This window comes from Choloepus didactylus, chromosome 15 (genome assembly GCF_015220235.1).
Source record: "Choloepus didactylus isolate mChoDid1 chromosome 15, mChoDid1.pri, whole genome shotgun sequence".
Classification (NCBI taxonomy): domain Eukaryota; kingdom Metazoa; phylum Chordata; class Mammalia; order Pilosa; family Megalonychidae; genus Choloepus; species Choloepus didactylus.
The window spans coordinates 57,040,632-57,062,918 of NC_051321.1; the positions used below are offsets into that span (position 1 = coordinate 57,040,632).

Consider the following 22,287-nt stretch of genomic DNA (forward strand, 5'->3'; position numbering starts at 1 on the left):
GGGTACAAACCCAAGCTCCACTATTTACTCACTGAGTGACCTTTGGCATGCCATTTAACCACTCTGAGTCATTTCAACCTCTACAGAAGTGGAGTAATAATTCTGCCTCTACCTTAAGTCCTCTTGGGAGGAATAAATGAGATAATTTACAAAGTGAGTTCTTAATCGGCACTAACTGATTGCTATGGTCCTATAACCAGGCTCTCTTTAATCAGCACTTTTGCTATTAGCCTATATCCCAGTTCTCTCTAATGCACACACATCTGAATGTATAAACTCATATAGTTATTTAAATTACTATTATTTATACTGGTAAAAGTAGACTCCTACCACAGCAGCAAATTGTCCCTATGTTCCTCACAGGTACTCAACAATTATCTGTTGAGTGAATGAATGAACAACAACAAAAATAATTCACTCTCCATTTGATGAACAAAACAATCTATAACTATTGAATAGAACAACACATTCTGCAACTATTACATAGAACAACACACTTCTGTTCCAAAGATTAGAAAGGAACGAGATGAATTATATTGAGTGACTTGTTAACTGCCTCCAAAGTTAAGTCCAAAAATATTTTAATTGGTTGCAGCTTTTGACCGACAGGTATAAGCCAACCAAGTTAACTCTAAGGGACAACACTCATACAATATCAGATACAGATAGATACAGATAGATAGATAACCAAGAGCCACATCTTTTCATTTACTGAAAAGTACTTGTGTGGGTTTATGTTTCTTAGAAGCATTTGGTGCAGTGGCTTCACAGTTGTTTTGAGGATAAATTTGACTATTTTCTAGCAAAGAATTTCTGGTGAAACCTCAGAGGTACACCCTGTGTAGTAAAGAATTAACCTTACCCAAAGAGAGGTCTGGACTTTGACCTCATCTCCTGGGAGGTGGTCTTTAGGAAGACAGTCTTTGCTCAACTGGAGACCTTGTGACTCATGGTGGGCACTGTGGGCCATGCAGTATCTACTCTCCCACTGGGGGGCCTGGAGCCTGAGCTCAGTCACATGTCACATGGGCAGTCAAGTTTGCCTATGTGAGGGAGCCCCAATAACAACTCTGGACACCAAGGCTCATGCATCTCTGGCTGGTTATACTCCAGGTGTACTGTCACACATCAGGAGAGGAGAACCGCCCGTGATTCCACTGGGAGAGAACAACTGGAACTGCCACACTTGAAACCTTCCTGAACTCTTCCCTATGTGCTGCTTCCCTTGGCTGATTTGAATCTGGACACTTTACTTGTAATAAACTGTAAATATGAGGATAAAAGCTTTTGGTGAGTTCAGTGAGTCTTTCTAGCAAATTGTCAAACTGGAAGGTGGTCTTGAGGACCCCCAGACTTGCAATTGGTGTCAGAAACGAGGGAGGTCCTGTGGGGACAATGCCTCTAACATCACACTCCCCAGTGAACCATGTTTCCTGATATTCATGCCCTTGGGTGGTGCCTGCCCACGAATCTGGGCTGGCTTACTTTTCAAACAACAAAGTGCAAGGGAAGTGATTTTGTATGACTTCTGAGGTGGAGTCCAATGAAGAACCTTTTAGTTTCTGACTTAATCACTTGGAACACCTGTTTGGGGGAGAGCAAATCCCAATGTAAGAAATCTGACTACTGTGAAACCACCATGTTATAAAGAAGCCACGTGGAAGGACTGAATGAAGAGACACACACACACACACACAGAGAGAGAGAGAGAGAGAGAGAGAGAGAGAGAGAGAGAGAGAGAGAGAGAGAGAGAGAGAGAGAGAGAGAGATGCCCAGCCAGTTGTTCCAGCCATCCTAGCTGAGGTGCCAGTTCTTTGAGTGAAGAAGACATCTTGAATGGCCTAAACCTCTAGCCAAGTTGAGCCTTCAGCTGAGTGCAGCTTCAACTGCCATCTGATTGCAATCTCCTGAAAGACCCCAAGAACCCAACTGATCCCAGTTCACCAACAGAATCATGGTAAATAAGAAGTTAAACCACTGAGTTTGGAAGTGGGTTATTATATTGTAATAGATAACCAAAACAGAGAGCAGTAAGAAATGACAAGGTTCAAAGGTAAGCCATGGAGGTCACAAACTGGCTGTCTAATGTAGACAACCTCTGGAAGAAACAGTGGCAATGCCACCAGAGAAACCATCTATTTAGTGTTGACTTTACAAGTTATGAGTGCTGATGTTCCTACTATTAATCCTTTTCTGCCAATAAAGTGCTAGAGGCTGGAAAATGTTCTTTAAAAACTCCAACATTCCAAAATTTACCTTATTCTCACCATTAACCAATAATAAAAGCTATCAGGGTATTAACTTCAATTTCCCAGCCATCCCTGTTTCCTAGTCCTTCCTACAGCCTGACTAGGTTAAGGGAAGAGATTTCCTGTACCATAATCAAACATTTCAAGATCTACAATCTTTGTCTCCCATGAAAACAATACAAAATAAAATGAGGAATAAAGGACAGAAGAGAATATATTAAATGATTATTGGGACTGTTGTCAGTTGAATAGCGTACCCTCATTCCTTTTTAAGATTCTGAGTCAGTGATCATGGAGGCATATATCTAACCCAATTTCCTTGCTATCTTTCATTATATCCACTAGTGATCCTTTGTATGTTGAATAAAGAGAATTACTCTTGGCTTAATCTTTAAAATTTTAAATGTGTTTGCTTGCTCCCAGGACTTCCTTTTTCTTTTCTTTTTTCCATTTCTTTCTTTTCTTGCTCTCTCTCTGTCTGTCTGTCTCTCTCTTTCTCTTTCCTTTTTTTTCTTTTTTTGTTGGTGTGTAATTTTCTTCTACTCTTTTCTACCTTAAGAACATCACCAAGGAAAAAAAATATATATATATATATTTTTGCTTTTCCAAGGATTGAAAGTTGTTTTCCCATCTTGCTGTAGACTCAAATCCTAAAGAAAGTTCCTGAAGACAACCATACCAAATTATGTTGTCAGAAACTGCTCACGAGTGCTTGACTCCTCTGCAGTGAAATGCAGTATCTCTCCCAAATTATGCATTTTGTAACATTATAAAGATAAAATTAATAGTACAGATCACTTCCAAATTAATCGATAGCACAAAATCTGCAAATTACATGGGATTAAAAGAAAAACTAGACTAGAAACAATCAAGAGGAACATAGTCTCTACAGTCTAGTGATTAAGAGTTGGTTCTCAAAAGAACTCAGGAGATAGTCCTACAGACTAGCAGTCGGTAATCAGAATTTAGAAGTCTTAAGAAATTTACTGTTGCTTGCTCTGAAAAGTGACCTTTCTGATCATCATTCAGTCAAGAAAGGAAATGAAACACTATTGGGGAAAGAGGTATTTTAACCATTTCTAGCCTACATTATAGAATAGTAGAATGAGATCCCATCATTACAATCAACAGTAATATTTATTAAGCATTTGCTATGTTCTAGGCACTGTGTTTTGATGCTGTATATGTATTATCTCATTCAATTTTCACAATTACCTTATAAGATAGGAGTGTTATCTCTATTTAAAGATAAAGAAAACCCATTTCAAAGTGGGAAAGTAAGTAACTTAATATGACTTAAATATGGAGAAGATCGGATTCAAAATCACTTGATTTGACTAGAGTTCTATTTTTAACTCCTATAGTACACTGGCTATGGAAAACAGAATATTACTGAACAAATACTCTAAGAAACTGGTAAGCAAAATGTAAGCTCCATGTGGGGGTGTTTTGCTTGCTGCCTGAACAAACAGAACAGTGCCTGGCACACAGTAGGTGCTCAATAAATGTTGAATGACTGAAAGGTCTGTGATTGCTTTGGCTATAAAAACTAATATTACTGAGGAAAGCAGAAGGAAGGAGACTTACTTTTCACAGTAAACTCTTGTACCTTGGGAATTCTGTGCCATGTGCATCTATCACCTATTCAAAAAATGAATAAATTGAACAAAATAAGACCAAACAAAATAGAGGTGCTACAGATTAATTACAGAAGTGGTATGTTTCATCCACCATAAACTGTGTCATATATATAGGTCTGCCAAGTAGGTATTAAAATATCTATGTGGACCAGTGGATATCGAGCAAACATGGAGAGGAAACTCAATGCTTTCCAGTATTGGACTTTACAGAAGAAATGAAATAAGGCAGGAAGAAGAAGAAGTGCATTATTAATGTAGCACTTCTGGTACCTTCCCAGTTTGCCTAGAGATGGTTCTCAGAAGTCTAAAGCAGTGGTTCTCTTACTGTAGTGTGCTTCACAATCACCTGGAAGGTGGTTAAAACACAGACTGCAAAGGATCTTTACCCCTAGATTTTCTGATTCTGGAGGGTTGGAATGGAGCCTGAAAATCTGCATTTCTCACAAGCTCCCAAGTGAGGCTGATCTGCTGATCCAGGGACCACAGTTTGAGAACCATGGTCTAAAGGATCTTACAAATAAATTTCATGGCATAATTAAGTATCTATTTTCTAGGTGAGAAATATTGGAATAACTAAAATAGCTTCAGCAACATCAATTTAGTGCCCTGCTTCCCAAATGTCAACATATATATGCATCACCTGGGGACTTTTTAAAGTACAGATGCTAATTCAGTAGGTCTGGGTCTGGGCCTAAGAATCTGCTTTTATAACAAGTTCCCCAGTGACTGTGATGTTTCTGGCCCACAGACCATACTCTGAGTAGTGGAGACTGCAGAGCTGCAGGCTAGCAACTATGTTATGAGTAAAGCCAAGTATTTACTTTGAGGCACTTTCTCTTCTCCAAAGAAATTAAGACCAGAACACAAACAATAATACAAATTCAAATACTCTACTGCTACTCCTGCTGATTACAATTGATTAAGTGCTTTCTATGTGTTAGGCACTGTGTATCTCTTGTTTAATCTTCAACACTATGGAGTAGGTACTATGATCTCCCTTTTATAGATGAAGAAACAGATTCAGGAGGTCAAGGCACTTTCCCCAACTCACACAGCTAGTTGGTGGTGGTTGGTTGCTTATCAGAGCCCATGCAGTCAGGCTGAGAAATCCAAGCTCCTCACCACAACTCCACATTGACAGAGGATGCACAGGAGAAATGACAGACAGAATGTTACAAGAGCTCAAAGGAAGAGGGCATCACATTTCATTAAGAAGGTCTGGAAGAGTTTGTTGAATAGAGGGTGTGAAAGTTAAGATAGGCAGAGAGAATTGGGAATGGGAAGTTGGCCACTTCAGCCACAGGACACAGCATCAGTAGGAAAGAATAAGGAATGCTCCGAGAATGACAGCGGCCAGATTTACTCAGCTAACAGGCAATGAATTTGTAGGTGAGGGGTTGTTTGGGCCCTATTTTTAGGATTTTTGAAACTGGATTATAGAATAACAATGCCATCCAAGTGACAAGAAACATATATACACATCAGTGGGGAGAAATGCGATTACTTTGTTGACACCCCCCCCACCTTTTTTTTAACTGAAGACTCAAATCCTAAAAGCTCTCTGTCTTCCTCTCTTGCTCTAATTCTAATTCTACAGCAGGAAGCAGGGTAGATACAGTCATATACAAAATGCAAATGACCCTGAAGACAAAATATTTTCCCTTGATTCAAATAAAAATATTTATATCTCATCCAAAACGTATCCATTTTTCAGCATGGGGAATCCAAATGACTACATGTGCCCATTATGACTTTCCCTTGGTCCCCTGATATTTTCATTCTTAAAAACATAAGGAAGTGGGAGCAGAAAGGAAAAGGAATATGGTAGTATTAGGACCCTGACACACTCACCAGTAAATTAGGAACCTTTAATTTTAAAAGTCGAATTCTATTCTAGTGTTACACAGCAGATAATAGATAGTAGATGTATAGATTACAGATATGCAAGTTTTGTTTCTTTCATTCTGAAGTTTGGAGCACAAGCTTGTATTAAGCAAGGTATCCTGTGGAATTCTGAGAGACTGATAAAAGGGAGGAGGTGATTGGTGAGAGTGGAATTATACCACCTGACTCAGGGCCCAGTTGTGGGGCCCAGCGTCCGACTGGTATCTCCTGGCATGGCTGGTGTTTCGGAGAGAAGCTGACAGCCCCAGTCCCAAGGTAAAGAACAGAGTGAGCTCCTGCTCCCCTCCCTTCTTCATGCCCCACCAGTCCTTCAGTTAGGAGGAAGCAGATGATGGGTCCTTTTCTCTCACCCTTTGTTTTCCAGGAGATCAAAGTGCCCCTTTAAGAAGCATTTGACAAAGGATTATGAATACTGAATCTCTATATAATTTTCTTTTTCTTGGTTGCTAGGGTATTAGAATACCAAGAAGGAAAGAATTGAAATGGTGGAATGGTAATCCATAATAGCATCCTTTGAAATTTGTTCTATAGCTACTTGTTAAATCATAATTTGAAAGTTGTCGTCTTTTTGTATATACGTTATATTTCACAAGAAGGAAATAACTGAAACTCTGGAACATTCTTTGAAATTTGCAAATACTTGTTACATTAAACTTGGAAAATTATCACTTTAATGTATATATGTTATATTCTACAATAAAAATACGATTTTTTTTTTTTTTAAATAAAGAAGCATCTCCTGGCAGCAGTAGTTGTTCTTTCAAAATATAAAACAAGTGCTGGACTATAATATTTTCTTGCTTTCCTTCCCAAATGTGTGAGAACTATGGGGTAAGTTGGGAAAATGGTTAGATAAGCAATAGGTGAAATAGGTGAGTTAAGGAGGCCAAAGAAGTGTGTTACCACTTCAAGGGAGTCAAGTACTTCTCATGGAAGGGGCATCTAACTGCACACTTTCTTTCTTTTCCTTAGTTCTAGGTGCTCATGAGATCTCAGATTGTAGGTGGGCAAAAAAGAATCTGGCTTGAAAGGCAAAGTCTGTACATCTCTTGAACAACAAGAACAACAAATTGCTATTATTCCATAGAGCAAATGATTCTTTCTTCTCAAATTTTTTTTAAGAGTACAAAATCAGTTTGAAGCTTTACTCTTAAACATTACTCTGTTCTTTGTGGCTAGATGTGCTTTTTAAAAGCTGTATAGCAGTTTACTGCTTCTTAATCCAGGCTAGATATAGTTTCTAAAGTAAGAGTGCATGACTCAGTGTTGGAACTTTTCCAGACATAGCAATGAAAAATGTCCCCGGTGATCTTGGTTGAGTTAATAAATAAACCCATCCAAGAAAGGAACAAGAATTCCGTGTCTTTCCTGTGAAAAGGTAGAAAAAGACAATATTGGGGTAGACGCCATTATTTTTTCATATTCTTGTTGATAACTCCTTAACCCTGATCCAGAAAATACCTCTCTGTTGTCTAAGATTAGCTATTATGCAGACTTGGACCAATGAGCATATGAGACTAAAGATGAAAGGCAGGTACAAAGAAGTAAATGGTTACTTGCTCTGTTCTCATTATCTAAAATCTATGCCACTTGTAAAGAAGACTAGACTGGACAATGAATTAATTATGAGTCACAAACTAGCTCTGTAAAATCCAGCACCAAAATGTTTGTTCTTACTTACAGAGAAATAAGGTAGCTAAATTCAAGACGGTAGTTGGGCTAACTGTTTCCTTCTTCCTTGTTCTTTTTCTTATCCAGACAGGTATTCATATAGCCTTAACTTCAAATTCAGACATTATTCTCAGCATTTCATTACCTAGAAATATAAGGATTGTGTGTGCATGTTCACTGTCCCCAGGCGTAAATGAGTACCAGAATTGCGTACGCTTTGCAAGTCTTTTGCCTCCTCTTTATCTTACATTCAATGATCCCTATCATCATGCAAGGCCAAACATACATTTCCAATCTGAACCTAAATGATGTGAACACAAAAGGTAAAGACACTCTGGGCCCATTCTCAGTTCTCAGGCTCATCATAGTTCTGACCTGGTTGGTCAGACCACTCCTTCCTGTCTGTGACAACTCCCCAGGGTGTCTAACCCTATCCCAGCTCTCTGCCCAGCCCACTGCCCATTCTCAATGTTGACACTCCTGGGTTCACCTTTCACTTTCTTGTTTTTGTAGTAACGATCCCAATGTGCGATGGAGAGGGGCAGGGGGTATTAAAATTTGAGTGGAACTTGGGACCTACCCACATGAAGCAGGTCAGACTTTTCAAGCGGATGGGCAGGGATTGAATAATTTGGTGTTTCGAAAAAAAAAAAAAGCATAGTCAAAACTAAAACTTGTTTTGGGGACATAATAAAAAAAAAAGAGACAACCCATTGTTCTCAGTAAATACATATGCTTAATTTCCTGCCATCTCTTAAAACAATTCTCCCCATTCTACAGGCCACTCCACCTACTCATTCCATCCCAGTTTCCTGAAAAAGACACTTACACTCACTGTCTGACCTTCCTCACCTAATTAGAACACTGTGTTCTGTCTCTCTATTCCTGAGAGCACAGAAGTGGCAACCACTGAGGTCATCGTATTGCTCTGCTCCTCTTACCGTACCTTTCTGAGGGAAGTTTTTCCCAGGGATTCCACTAGAACCACTCTTCTGGATTTCCCCCTCTACCACTCACCACCTCTTCTCCATATCCTCTGGCCCTTCCTCCTCCTCAGTGTGCTCAGAGCTTTCCCAGAATGGCTTCTCTTCCCTCCCCACACCCTGCCCCAGGGCCCTCTCCCAGGCCGGCCCCTGCCTTCCCCACCGCCCGGGGCTGAGTTCCCCTTTGGAGTCCTGGGCTGCGACTTTCACGAAAACATTTTCTGAACCTGAACACCTCTTTCCAATCCCACACCTCAAACAATTTCCAAATTCCACCTCTCCCCTCCTTTTGAATTTCCATGCCCCTTGATCTGTTCTCTACTGCATCTGATGGAGCAGAAAGTGGGAATGAAAACCTGAATTCAAATTCCAGTGTCCTTAACTGTGTGAACCTGAGCAAATACTTTAAACTCTTTGAGCCTCAGGTTTCTCAGTGTGAATTAGGACTAATACTACCTTCCATTAGGGCTTTAAATTTAGGGATAAATGTAAATTAGGACTAATAATATAGAGTACGATGAGAGAATTAACTGATGCAAGGGGGAGGGGAAAGGTACCAGTAAACCAATATTTCCTGAGATCTTACTATGGGCTAAATTCTGGGCCAAAGCTTTTATACATCATCCTATTCAAATCTTGTAACAGTTCAACAGTTGCATGACTCCCATCTAAATTATAGAACAACTTCTACGTCAGAGAAGAGGTTAAGTACAGGGACTTGAATATAAGCGCTATACTTACTCATCTGATCTTGATCAAGGTTCTCAGCCTTGCCGAAACTTATTTTCCTCATCTATAAAATGGGAATAGCAATGGGATCTAACTTAGAGGATCACCGAGAGGTTTAAATGAGGTAATACATGACATGTACACAGCTAAATGCCTGACACATAGAAAGGGATCCATAAAGGTTAATGATCATGTTTAAGATGTTGAGAGTATTTATGTATATGGAGTCCTGTGCAGGGACATAGACACAAGTAAAATGTTTCTTTCGTTCATGAATCTGGGCCTAAATGTATATGTTCCAAGAGTTATGATCATGGCAGTGACTCACACAGCCCATGGAGCTTACAGTCTAGTGTGAAAGAAAATAAACAGTAAGTAAACAACAGGAGTTGGCAAACTACAGCCAGTGGGCCAAATGTAGCCTACTGCCTATGTTTGTAAATATTTAGGTATTATTGTAACAAAGCCATGCTTTGTTGAGATATTTCTCTGGCAGCTTTTGTGCTACAAAGGCAGAGCTGAGTAGTGCCACATAGACCACTGACCAGCAAAGTAAAAATTTTTACCAATTGGCCCTTTAGAGAAAAATTTGATGAACCCTGAAATCAATGACTAACAAACGGAGATGAGTACTAGGAAGAAATCAAAAAGTGTGATCGAGAAAACATTGGAGAAGTAGGCAGGGGCTAATCACATGGGGCTTTTCGGCCATGGTAAGGAACTGTTTTCTAAGTTCAATGTAAAGCCCGGGAGGTTTTCATTTTACTTTTGTATTGCTACTTTTTGGGGGGAGGGAGGGGTGGTTACTTTTTTCAGGGAAGAGAATAATCACACATATGAGCATATAAAATGTAAACATGCATTTTAACAAATTCTTATAAAATAAACACCACCATCCTGGGCAAAAAAAAAAAAAATAGAAATTATCAGTACCCCTGAAGCCTCCACTTCTCCCCAATCACAGCCCCTGTCTCCCTCACAATAGTAATCACTCTCTTGACTTATGTGATATTCTTTTCTTTGATTTTCTTTATAGTCTCACTATCTACTTCTACAACCTTAGTTTAGTGTTGCCTGGTTTTGATAAATTCCATTCTCTTTGTATAACTTACAATCCAGCAATTACAGTCCTAGGTCTATATTTCACCACAATGATACATATACGTGTTATCAGAAAACACACATAAGAAGGTTTGTAACAGCTTTGTTCACAAGAGGCCCAACAAGGAAACCACACAAATGTCTCCTGATAATAGAGTACATAACTTAATTATGACACCAGCACATAATGGATTCTTCCAAAGATATGATACATAGTTCATTAACTACAATTATATGCAACAACATGAATGAATCTTAAAAACTTAATTATAAGCTTTTGAAGGGTTTTAAGCTGGGCAATGGAATGCCATGATCCAATTTATATTTTTAAAAGCCTGCCGTGGTATGTGCACAAAACGCATGCAGAAAGCTGCCTCTATGGGGTGAGAGTAGATGTGAAGACCTGTAAAGGGGCGCCTGTAGTAACTGGGTAAGAGATTTTGGTGAGTTAGATGAGGGTAGTGGCAGTGAAAATGGACAAGAGACGACTGAGATGCATTTTGGAAGTAGAATTGGTATGACTTGATGATGGGCTGGAGATAAGTGGTAAGAAAGGGAAATAACACATTACAGTTTGGGTGATGGAGCCACTTAGTGAGGAGAAGTTTGGGAAGAGGAATTGTTTTGGAGGGGTATGTTTAGGGGATGATGAGACTCAAAATGGAAATGTCAAGTACATAGCTGGTTAAGTGGATAAGGTAGATAGAAATCACTAAATAATTCCAATTGCAAAGATGGGATGGACTCTTTTAGAGTAATGGCCCTGAGACTCCACAGATCTTTTTCTTTAGCTGGAAATTCTTTTAAGTTTAATAAGGATTCTTTGAAATGCAGATAACAACTTAGGGGAGTCATTCTAATAGCTGTTTATCAATTCAACACTTAGCCTAGGACTGTCTCAGTGAAAAGGGGTTTAATGGAAGGAAAAAGGAATGTAGTAGGCAAATTTTCTCCATCCTGCCAGATCTCAGAACCATCTAAATTTATCCTTCCCTTGAGTCTCTGTCCACTTTAATATGATTGAATAAATATGCAGTGAAAAACTGCTGTGTGCCAGGCACTGTACTAGGGTCTGAAAATACACCCAAGAATAAGATTCAGTCTCTGCTTCTGGTATTTCAAAGTTGTCATAAGGACTTTATTGCTGAAAGTTGCTTTGCATGCAATTATGTAATGTCTGTATTGTATTTGAAAGGCCAAGTGTAAGCAGAGAAATAGCAGCAAAAGGCTAGATTATATGATTAAAGATGTATTTGAAAAATGGATAAAATTTCAGGTGAAGAACAATTTCTGCTGGTGTTAAGAACAGCAATGACACAACAACCACTACCATCTCCCCTTTGGACAACCTGAGACAAGTTAATTTCCAAGGCCTCTTTCCAGATCCATCCAGCTAATACCATCATAGTTCAATTTACTTCTAAAGCTAATAACAGCAGATGTTTCCTGGGTGATTCATACAGTAGGATAATCCTAGGCACTTGGAAGAAAGAAGCACTGAAAGGGTATTTTCCTGGTGGTTTTCTTGATACTTGGCTACAAGTTTCTCAAAACAATTCATCCTCCTATTTTGAATTTCAAATTGTGCCCAGTCAACTTCTTTACTTAATTTTATATTTAGTCTGTGATATGCCTACAAAAGCTACTTCCTTGAGTTCTTAAAAATCTATTCTAAATTATGTCTATATTTATTTTACTTGAATTTCCATCTTGGTCAGACTATTTCTTTCACTACATTGGTCAGAAGAAGGTATAATATTTCTACTGTAGTCTTACTAAGGTCTTTTAAAAATCACGATTATTATCTTGCAAGATAATTTCCAAGAGCATAACTGGTCCCTTTTCCTAAATGCACATTTTTATTTTGGAAGCTCAAAAAAGTAATACATTTTTGGGTTCTGTACATAAGAAAATGAATCAAGTTAGAGTAGCAATGATAGAGATGATGTAAAACCATAGGGTATCAGATCTGTCTTCTTGTTCGACTCTGCCACTGTCCCGGGTGGGGAAGCCACTCAACATTTATCTGGGGCTTTGCTTCCCCTGGGTAGTTGAGTTTGGAAGAGCTACCTGATCCTGACACCTCCTTTCAGTTCTTTGACACCCCCTTTCAGTCTTTACTTTGCAGTTGCTTCCATTTGGTATCAAATTTGGCACAAAAGCGAGCTGAGTTTGACTCTCCTCACCACGCGTGTCACTCTAGTATCTACTAAACTATTCTTCCTTTATCATAATTCAGACTTATGCCTACTTGACAATTATTTCTTCCAGATGTATATTTAGCCTTACTTTTATTCTTCTAATGTGTAGTAACTGCATTTGATCTTGAATGAGATTTTGCAGCTCTATCAAACTTGTAAGTAGCTAAGATTTAGATAATTCTTCCCAGCAAGGGTTTGTCTCATAAACCTGTTCAGTAGAGCCATATTTCACAGAACTCCCTTTTTGGTTCTTACTTTTCATGGCCTAATTCCATTTTTCATTATGTCCCATCTATAGTTCTTTACATCTGTTACTATAACCCAACCAACTGGAATTCTACAAGGTAAAATAACATTATATACCTTTTTTCTAAAATTAAAAATGTTTTAATTAAAAGTGCATTTTATAGGAATTTACAATTTAAAATTAGAATTGAACTAAAGCCAATTGTGAAATCGCCTGGGAGGAGGACTCAACCTAAAAGTGAACTTGAACCTTAATCTCAACTACTTTACTTTCTCTTTCTTTCTTTCGTTTGTTCTTTTACTTTTCTAAACTACAAACTGAGTTATAAAATGTAGGAAATCCAACTGGTACTAAAGTCAAACCTAGTATATTTTCTGGAACAGAAAACAGTGGAATGTTAAGATATTTGCAAGTCAGTTCTAGCCCTCTGAGGAGTTCTGCTTACCCCTACCTGCATAATGTTGGTAAAAAACCTGCCTTAGATAAGGTTGCTTTATCCCCTTTTCTTCTCTGCTTTCCTGATACTTCAGCCTTTGTTCTACTCTTTACTGATAACACTGTCTAGAATTGTTTTCCTTAATTCTCTTTTTTGAGAAATAAACTGAAACATCCTTTCACTTATATTAATTTCTCATAACTGATTAAAGAGAGGGTAAAGGAAAGGATAATGCAAAGAAGAAAAAGGAAAAGAAGAAGAAGAAGTGGAAAGTCTACTCTTTACACTGTTCCCTTAATATTTACTCTATTTTTAAACTTTAGGATTAAAACAATGTTTTCATATTGCAAAGTCATTCTTCTATTCTTTCTTGAGGCTAGCTGGCAGCATGTATTGCTTATTATTTTTATTCCCAGCTTTTAAAAGCTGCTGATATCCTCAGCACCCAGGGATACCAGTGTAATGATCTTATAATAGTTCTTGTAGGTAGATAAATTCACAACATGCTTGGGCTTTGTGGAACTAAAACTCCCCCCAGCCCTTTAAGGGTTTACTGACACAGGCCACCCCCTGCTTTCCAGAATGATCATCTCTGGTGTCCCGTATGTCGAGAAGGCCTAGCACGAAATCTAACTAAAGTGACAATTAAAGCTCTGGCAAGACTATCAGGCAAATGAGTCAGAAATAAAAACTATCATTTAAGTTGTAGGGGTCCTTTCAGAATTAAAATGTAAAAATGATTTGTTTTGGGATTTGAAGTAATATAGAAATGGTAGTTTATGCAGCAGAGAATGACGTAAATACACGATAGGGCAAAGGTACCTTGCCAGAGCTCATGTGAGGAAAATTCAGGAATATTAATGTTAATACTAATGTGAGTCAAACTAAATGCATATTACAGACTTAAAAATATCTTTGTCTTCAAGTACAGATTTTTAATATCATCCATGGACAAAGCTATAGTCCTGTTACACTCTGCTTTCATTGGTTACACCTAGAACTTTGTGTTCTGTTCAGGTCTCCTCAATTTGAGATGGATACAGACAAAGGGAAATATGCACAGGGGAGTGTGCAGGTTGGTGAGGGCAACAGAGAAAGGAAAAGGCGATGACATGCCTGGAGAAAAAACGACTGAGAGGAGATAGGAAAAGCGTTTTCAAAAATCTGAAAGATCATCACATAGAAGAGGCAGATTTTATTCTAAATGGGAGCTGAACATATTAAAGCCTGAATCAATGAGTAGAAAGGGATCCCAATAAAATGAAGAATTTTTAAAGTTGGAGTTGTTCAAAACAGAATATGCAGTTTGGAATGAGGGAATTCCTATCAATTGTGGCATTTGGGCTAAGGAGCTTCTGGCAGGGGATACCACAGACGTGATTCCAGCACTGGATGGTTGTTCAGATTGAGTGACCCTCTCAACATTAACTTCCACAGCATTATGAAATCAAAAGCCACTTGACTCCAACAGCCCATGGACACACCCACAAAGCAAGAGCCAAAGAGTTTAAAGAAAGATTGATAAAATGGGAATTAAGATAAATCTGAGACAACTGTCAATTTAAGATACTGCAATTTCTTTTTTTGAAGTTATTGGTTTAGCTATCTACATATAGATAAGGCTGTTATACAGTCCATTCAAACTTGGCCTCTCATTGATGTGGCTATTTTAGAATATTTTGTTAAAGGAGCAGTACATTTTTAGGTCTGTGAAGGTCATATTATATTTCAAAACAATTTCTCTAGGAAAACACAATTTTTTACCTCATTTGTGTGTATGTGTGTGTGCATCTATATGAGAGCATTGTTTTTCTTTCATCTTCCGCATGTAAGAAATTACTCTGAAATGTTGCATGAGAAGGCCTTGAAATATAATATGATGGTAAGGCATATTACTCTTAAAATCCTAAAGACAATAAAAATACCCATTTTGGAATAAAACAGAGACAATATATATAGTTGATGTTTTAGGAAAAAAAAGAGCAAAGTTAGTAAAAGCCTTTAATGTTTATCAAAATACCATCTATAGACAATGGAACAGGCCTCCCAGGGCCCTAAATGCCCATGGGGTATTAGCTCTTCTGGGTGGGAAGTCCTCGGCCCAGCACACCCACGGCAGGCAAGCAGTCACTGGACACCAGCAGGGTTAAAGTCACTTGGATCAGGTCAGCTCCTTACCTATTTAGGTTTCCAGATAAATTTGTGCACATCAAACAAGGAACCAATAATTTAAAAAGGGAAGATCACTTAAACGTAGAGAAGGATCAGCAAGACTGATCCAAGAGAAAATACCATATGAGAGTTGGCAAATGGAGGGAACAATAAGATAGAATGTAGTTTTGGAGAGTCAAATGATGCAAAAATGAAACATAAACATAATATAAATTCTACTGAGAACATTTCATTATTTCAATGAAATTCCAATTTTTGCTATCCTTGTAATATTTATGCATTCTAAATGTGCTAGTTTTCCAACAGATCTTTTAAAATTATAATTCATTAACATATCTATGTATCATGACCTGGTCACATGTACTGATTTATAAGTTTGGCAGAAAAACAGTTTCTTTCAAGCACATGAAGTATAACTACAATAATTTGTATTTTGATATATTTAATGGTTATTGAAAATTTGTATTTTGAAAGTGTTTTGTTCAGGTTGAGTTTTCATTATTAGTTCAAGAGCAAAGGCTACTTTTACAATAAAGGCTTAGAATAAATCTCAGAATGGGGATCTAATCCCTTAGTTATTATCTTTCTTTAGTTATTTTTAAAAATTTTAACTATAAAATAAATTAGCTTTCCTTTTCTAGATTTTCAGATGCGAATAATAAAACATACCAACTTTCTGCTTGACAGAAACAAACAGAAAAAGAGTAATCCAGACAATTAGTGACATTTTTGCATCTTCAAGATGGAAAACTTGTTCAAGGACAGGTGATTCAAAGGGAATAAAGAAGGCAATCAGTAATAGCAAATATGCATTATTTAAATGATGCATAAATCAATAATCTCAAGATAATTTGAAAAGTTAGTAAGTCAAGAAAGTGTTACATTTGAAAGATTAAGTTGATAGTTAAGTTTTATCACAATAAAAATTCACAAATACCTTCTTCAACATCTGAGATATATTCACCATCACTGAGCATTTCAGGAGCATTGGCTTTACGAACTGCATGATTTAAGTGAACAATGTTAAGCGTATGAAAAATACATACTCCTAATACAACAAAACATTTCAATATTTCTAAAAACATTTTTGCAATGAACTTTCTGCAGGAATCATCAAATACACAGTCACTCATAATTATTACGAACTCAAGGGATATATCTCATACCTTCATCATCAGACATATCAAGAACTTCATTCATCGTTTCTGGAACATTCATTTTGTGCTTCTCTGTGATAGTCTAGTAACAAAAAAAAGCAGTCACTGTAGTGTGGGCAAACTGCACATTTTAATAACACTATCCATTTCCTTCTAAATTAATCAGTTGTTTTAAGTGGGACTTACATTTTGAACATCCTGCAGCTCTCCTATATAAAATAATGTAAAAATTCTGCCCCTTAGTGGTACTACAGCCCTCATCACGCACATGGTAGAGAAAGGATGCAAGGTGAGTGGTAATGCATTTGCAAGAATCATTTTAACCTCACAAAACTGTAAAGAGCAGTACAGTGCAGACCAAATGCCTTACTGATTCCTACTTGTTCCTCAGTATCTTTAAACCTATAGCAATTTTATCCAACCAAAGATACTAGCAGCATTATTTGTTAGTAAATCTTAATGACTTCATATTTTAGTTTAAGAACGAGACTTCATTTAATACTGAGCATGTGAAGGACTAATGGTACACAGGGAGATACACATATAAACAAGACAACTGAAATAAAAAAGCTAGGTTGTTAAAACTAGGAAAGAGTACAAATTCATTGCGTCTTAGGAAAAATACTTGGTAAATGTGCTTCACACCCTCTTCCCAATTAAAGCATTATTTGGACCTTCTTCCAGCATATAATGCTTTGCAATTGAGCATTTTTGAAACAAAAACTTTTAATTTCAGAACAGCTTTAGATTTACAGAAAAGCTGCTGTGATAGCAGAGTTCCCATATTCTATACACTCAGTTTCCACTGTTATGAACATCTTACATTAGTATGATACACTTGTAATAGCTAATAAACTGATATTTGATACATTATTCTTTAAATCTTTTTTTTTTATAAATGCAATTTTATTGAGCTATATTCACTTTGATACCTTATTATTAACTAAAATCCTGGCTTTATTCAAATAGCCTTAGTTTCTCCGTAATGTCCTTTTTCTGTTCCAGGATCCCATTCCCATCCAGGATATCATATTACGTTTAGTCATCATGTCTCCATAGGTTCCTCTAGTCTGCAACAGTTTCTTTGACTTTCCTTGTTTTCGATGACCTTGACAGTTTAGAGGAATACTGATCAAGATTTTGTAGGATGCCCCATTCTTGGGATTTTTTTTTCTTCTTATTTTTTATTGTGGTAACATATACACAACATAACATTTCCTATTTTAACCACTTTCAAGTATAGAAGTCATTGGTATTAATTACATTCATAATGTTGTACTACCATCATCAACATCCATTACGAAAACATTTCTACCATCCCAAACAGCAACACTGCACCCATTAAGAATGATCTCCCCATTCCCTATTCCTCCTCCACTCCTGGTAACCTATACTCTTCCTTCAGTCTCTATGAATTTATATATTCTTGTTTTTTCATATAAGTGAGATCATATAGTATTGTCATGTTGAGTCTGGCTTATTCCACTCAACATGATATCTTCAAAGTTCATCCATATTGTAACAGGTTTCAGAACTGCATTCCTTTTAATGGCTGAGTAATATTCCATCATATGTATATACAACATTTTGTTCATCGACTTGGATAGCTTCTACTTTTTTGGCTATTGTGAATAATGCTGCTATGAACATTGGTGGACAGATATCTGTCCAAGTCCCTGCTTTCAAATCTTTGGGGTATATACCTAGAAGTAGGATTGCTGGGTCATTTGGTAATTCTATACTTAACATTTTGAGGAACCACCAAAGTTTTCCATAGAAGCTGCACCATTTTATATTCCCACCAACAATGCATGAGGCTTCCTTCATCCTCACCAAACTTGTTATTGTCTTTTTAAAAAAGTTAATAGTCATTCTAGTGGGTAGGAGGTGGTATCTCTTTGTGGTTTTGGTTTTCATTTCCCTGATGGCTAATGAAGTTGAACATCTTTTCATGTGATTTTTGGCTGTGTGTGTATCTCCACTGAAGAAATGTCTATTCAAGTCCTTGGCCCAGTTTTAGATTGGATTGTTTGTCTTTTTTGTTGTTGAGTTGTAGGAGTTCTGTATACATTCTGGATATTAAACCTTTATTAGATGTATGATTTCCAAGTATTTTCTCCCATTCTGTAGGTTGTCTTTCACATTCTCCACTATTGGAATTTGCTTGATGTTTGTCTCATGATTAGACTGGGGTTATATGTTTGGGGGAGGAAGACCACAGAAGTAAAATGGCATTTCTTTATATCATATGTAGGATATGTATTTTTAACATGACTCATCACTGTTGACGTTGACCATCATCACCCGGTTGAGGTAGTTTGACAGGCTTCTCTACTGTGAAGTTAACTATTTTCCCTCTTTTCCACATTGTATTCTTTGGAAGGCAGTCATTATGCATAATCAACCCTTAAGGAGTGGGGATTTATGCTCCATTTTCTTGCGAGTATAGAATCTACATAAATTACTTGGAGTTATTCTCCATGGGAGGTTTGTCTCTTCTCCTCCTCACTTATTCAGTTTTTCTTTATATCAGTAGAGACACATGGATTTTTTCTTTTAATATTTTGGATTATAATCCCATATAATTTTATTTATTTTGTTGCTCAAATTGTTCCACCTTTGGTGTTTGGGAGCTCTTTCAGTTGGCTCCTTTGTCTTTTTGATAATAACTGCCCCCCCCTCACCTTTTTAACACTTCCTTACTTTCTGACACTACAAGATGCCCCAGGATCATCTTGATAATTCTCTGCCCCAGTACTAGAATCAGCCATTTCTCCAAGGAGCCCTGATTGCTTTTATTGGAGAATGGCACAAGAATCCAAGATCTGCTCACTGCTACTGGGTATTTTAAACAAACAGCTTATGCATATCTTTTGGATGTCAGCTTTCTTTCATTCAGTTTTCTATGCTGCCATGCTTGTAATCTAACTGACTAAAACAACCTGCCTCTCAGAACTGCCACATCACACATTGCATGCAAATGGAAGATGCATTTTTCTTATTAAGGTTTTAGAAAAACTGAAATCTTCTTATGGAGACAATAGCTGGTGGTGCCCCAGTAACAGGCTGTGCAAAGATCAAGCCTCTGGTGGAGGTTGCACAATGTTTACCTAACTTGAGATCACAGGCTCTCACCTCGGTTACATGTAGCTGCTAAGTCAGTTACAAGGTGGTGTCCCAGCTTGAAATAAAGTGCTATATACCACAATGCTGAACTACATCTCAGGGATTTTGATGGATTATTTTTTAATCAACATGGGTGCTTCACTTGGTGGACACCTCGTTTGCTTCCTTAGACAAACTGGGCCTTTCCCATTAGCAGTAAAAATTGTCTTCTTTCTCTTGCAGCCTGTGCTGGAAAATCACTAGCCCAGTTAGCTGATGATGTTGGGAGTGAAATGGTCCGACTTCATACACGTTATGTCTTTTGGTAAAAAACTGAGCCCCTCTTTCAGATTTCCTGAAGCTGAAATTTTGCCTTCTCTGTAATTTTATTTTTTCTTAAAGCTTTTTTTGATATCAAAGAAACATTTTGAAGTTTTCTAATAGGTGAGAAAGCCATTCAATTAAATAAAGTTTTTAATGTTTCAATTCTCTCTCATGCATTGAAATAGAAGTTTTAGGTACTTCCCGCTGTATTTTAAATCTTTCATAGTCTTGTGACAGTTGGCCCTTCTTTAACATCTCGTCTTCCTCCCTGCCCTTCCCCACCCTTAACAGGGCTATATAGAATGTCTTTTAAATTAAGGTTAATAAAGATTATTTGTTTAAACCTTTTTTTAAAAAGTACTTCATAATAGATTTTTTAAAAATTCTTTTTATTGAGATATACTCACATACCATGCAGTCATACAAAACAAAGCATACATTCAATTGTTCACAGGACCATTACATAGTTGTGTATTCATCACCAAAATCAATCCCTGACACCTTCATTACCACACACACAAAAATAACAAGAATAAAAATTAAAGTGAAAAAGAGCAATTAAAGTAAAAAAGAACACTGGGTGCCTCTGTTTGTTTGTTTTCCTTCCCCCATTTTTCTACTCATTCATCCATAAACTAGACAAAGGGGAATGTGGTCCATATGGCTTTCCCAATCACATTGTCACCCCTCATAAGCTACCATAATAGGTTTTAAGATAATGAAATACTCAGAGATGTTGGTTATCAACATGTGGGAATTTCTCTCTTGGACAAATTATATCCTGAAGTTAGAAATCTGTCCTTGAAACTAGGGACCTTGAAAATCACAGCCAATTTACCCTTCACAGACAGTAGGGCTGCAGACCATGGAAATAAATAACAAGTGCACCCTCACTTCTTCTGGACCTTCTGGGTTAGAGGGGTCTTTCCTGAACTAAAACTTGTCAAGGGACTCTTGGAGCCTGGAAAGTGCTAGGGAAGGAAGAGTGCTTAATCTGAAGACTTCAAACCTTTGCTATGTGCTTTTCTTAAGGATGCTGCTTGCAGAATGATGAGTTATGAGTACTGAGATCACGATGTGTACACTCATAAGGCAGGATATTTAATCTTTTTGAACTCTCCCTTAATCCACTGCATCAACTTCTTCTTTAAAGAAAACCTTTTAAAACAGTGCCACATACTTTTCCTGGATCTCCAAATAAAAATCTGAGAGCATCTTTTGTAGAGACATTCGGTGCACTTTCCTTCTTTACGTCTTCACCCATGTAGTGTTTCTCTAGTCCAGGTTTTGTCAGCCTCAGCATTGCTGAAATTTTGGGTCAGAAAATTCTTTCACATAGAAGGTGGCCCGGTTCACTGTAGGATGTTTAGCAGCAGCCCTGGCTTCCACCCACTAGATGCCTGTGGCTCTGCCCAGTCAGAACAACCAAAAACGTCTTCAGACATTGCCACATGTCCCCTGGAGAGCAAAACTGTCCCCGGTTGAGAGCCGCCGCTCTAGCCCATTAAAACAATTATTTTCTTTTCTCTTTTGCAAGTTACAAAATTTCTCTTGTCATCAGCAGGCTTACTTTTAGTTTCCAAAACCCAGAGATAGTCAAATAACTCAATATACAGGTAGCTATAGAGCCACCCAATCCATGTTTTCGCTATGAAGAGCTGTGTGTGGTTTGCAGAAGACAACTATGTCTTTTTCATGTGGGAGGGTGGTGTAAGGGAAAAGAAGGCAGAGCTGATAATTCCAAATGTTCCGGAGTCCTAAATTTACCTTGTACGTAGCACCAATCAGAAGGCTTGCGTGTTGAGTCACAGAGTCAGGAATAACTAAAATAAGCCTGAGATATGGTGCAATATCTGCTCTCAATTCCAAAGCTACCAGATCCTCAGCAGTCCAAAGGAACCAGATGGGGTTAAAAAGATATGAGCTGTCCTAGAAGTACAGCTTGTAAAACTGTATCTGATGCAACAGGGCCTCCCAGTAAAGATTTACTTTAAAACTGAATAACACATTCTGTTGTTTTTCTGATGAAGAGCAATGAGAGGGGTAGTTAAAATCAACTTTGATCGCTGTAATTTTTTTTTGAACAATGTAAATTTATTTTGCAATAATGATAATGGATCCATGTATCATTTCTGAGTTAAAACATTTTAAACACTCAACTTAAGAGTTGTCAACTTTCTTACATTGTCAGAAAAGGCTGTTAAAAGAACTTCTGCCTTTATCATCATTTCATGAAAACTTATTTTTGGCATCAAAACAAACAAATGAATCTAGCTTTATATGAAGCTAAAATCTCTAGAGCTACAAATACAACTTTAAAGAAGGTATTTTTAGTTTTCTAATTTTTATTAAGAAAAAAAAAATGAC

At 37.4% G+C, this 22,287-nt stretch overlaps 1 protein-coding gene across 14 annotated transcripts in view; it reads right to left on the reverse strand.

Moving 5' to 3' along the window:
- The window catches only part of ANK3 (ankyrin 3), a 516,597-nt gene that overhangs the window by 110,615 nt on the left and 383,695 nt on the right, over window positions 1-22,287 (reverse strand). For 7 of the 14 annotated variants that reach the window (XM_037804170.1, XM_037804168.1, XM_037804169.1 and 4 more), the window contains exons 22-24: window positions 16,501-16,573; window positions 16,272-16,334; window positions 3,837-3,890 (exon numbers count right to left, since the gene is read on the reverse strand). In XM_037804170.1, the coding sequence (XP_037660098.1) occupies window positions 3,837-3,890; window positions 16,272-16,334; window positions 16,501-16,573 (190 nt within the window). The remainder of the gene's footprint in view (window positions 1-3,836; window positions 3,891-16,271; window positions 16,335-16,500; window positions 16,574-22,287) is intronic. The other 7 variants (XM_037804171.1, XM_037804172.1, XM_037804180.1 and 4 more) reach the window with 2 other exon arrangements.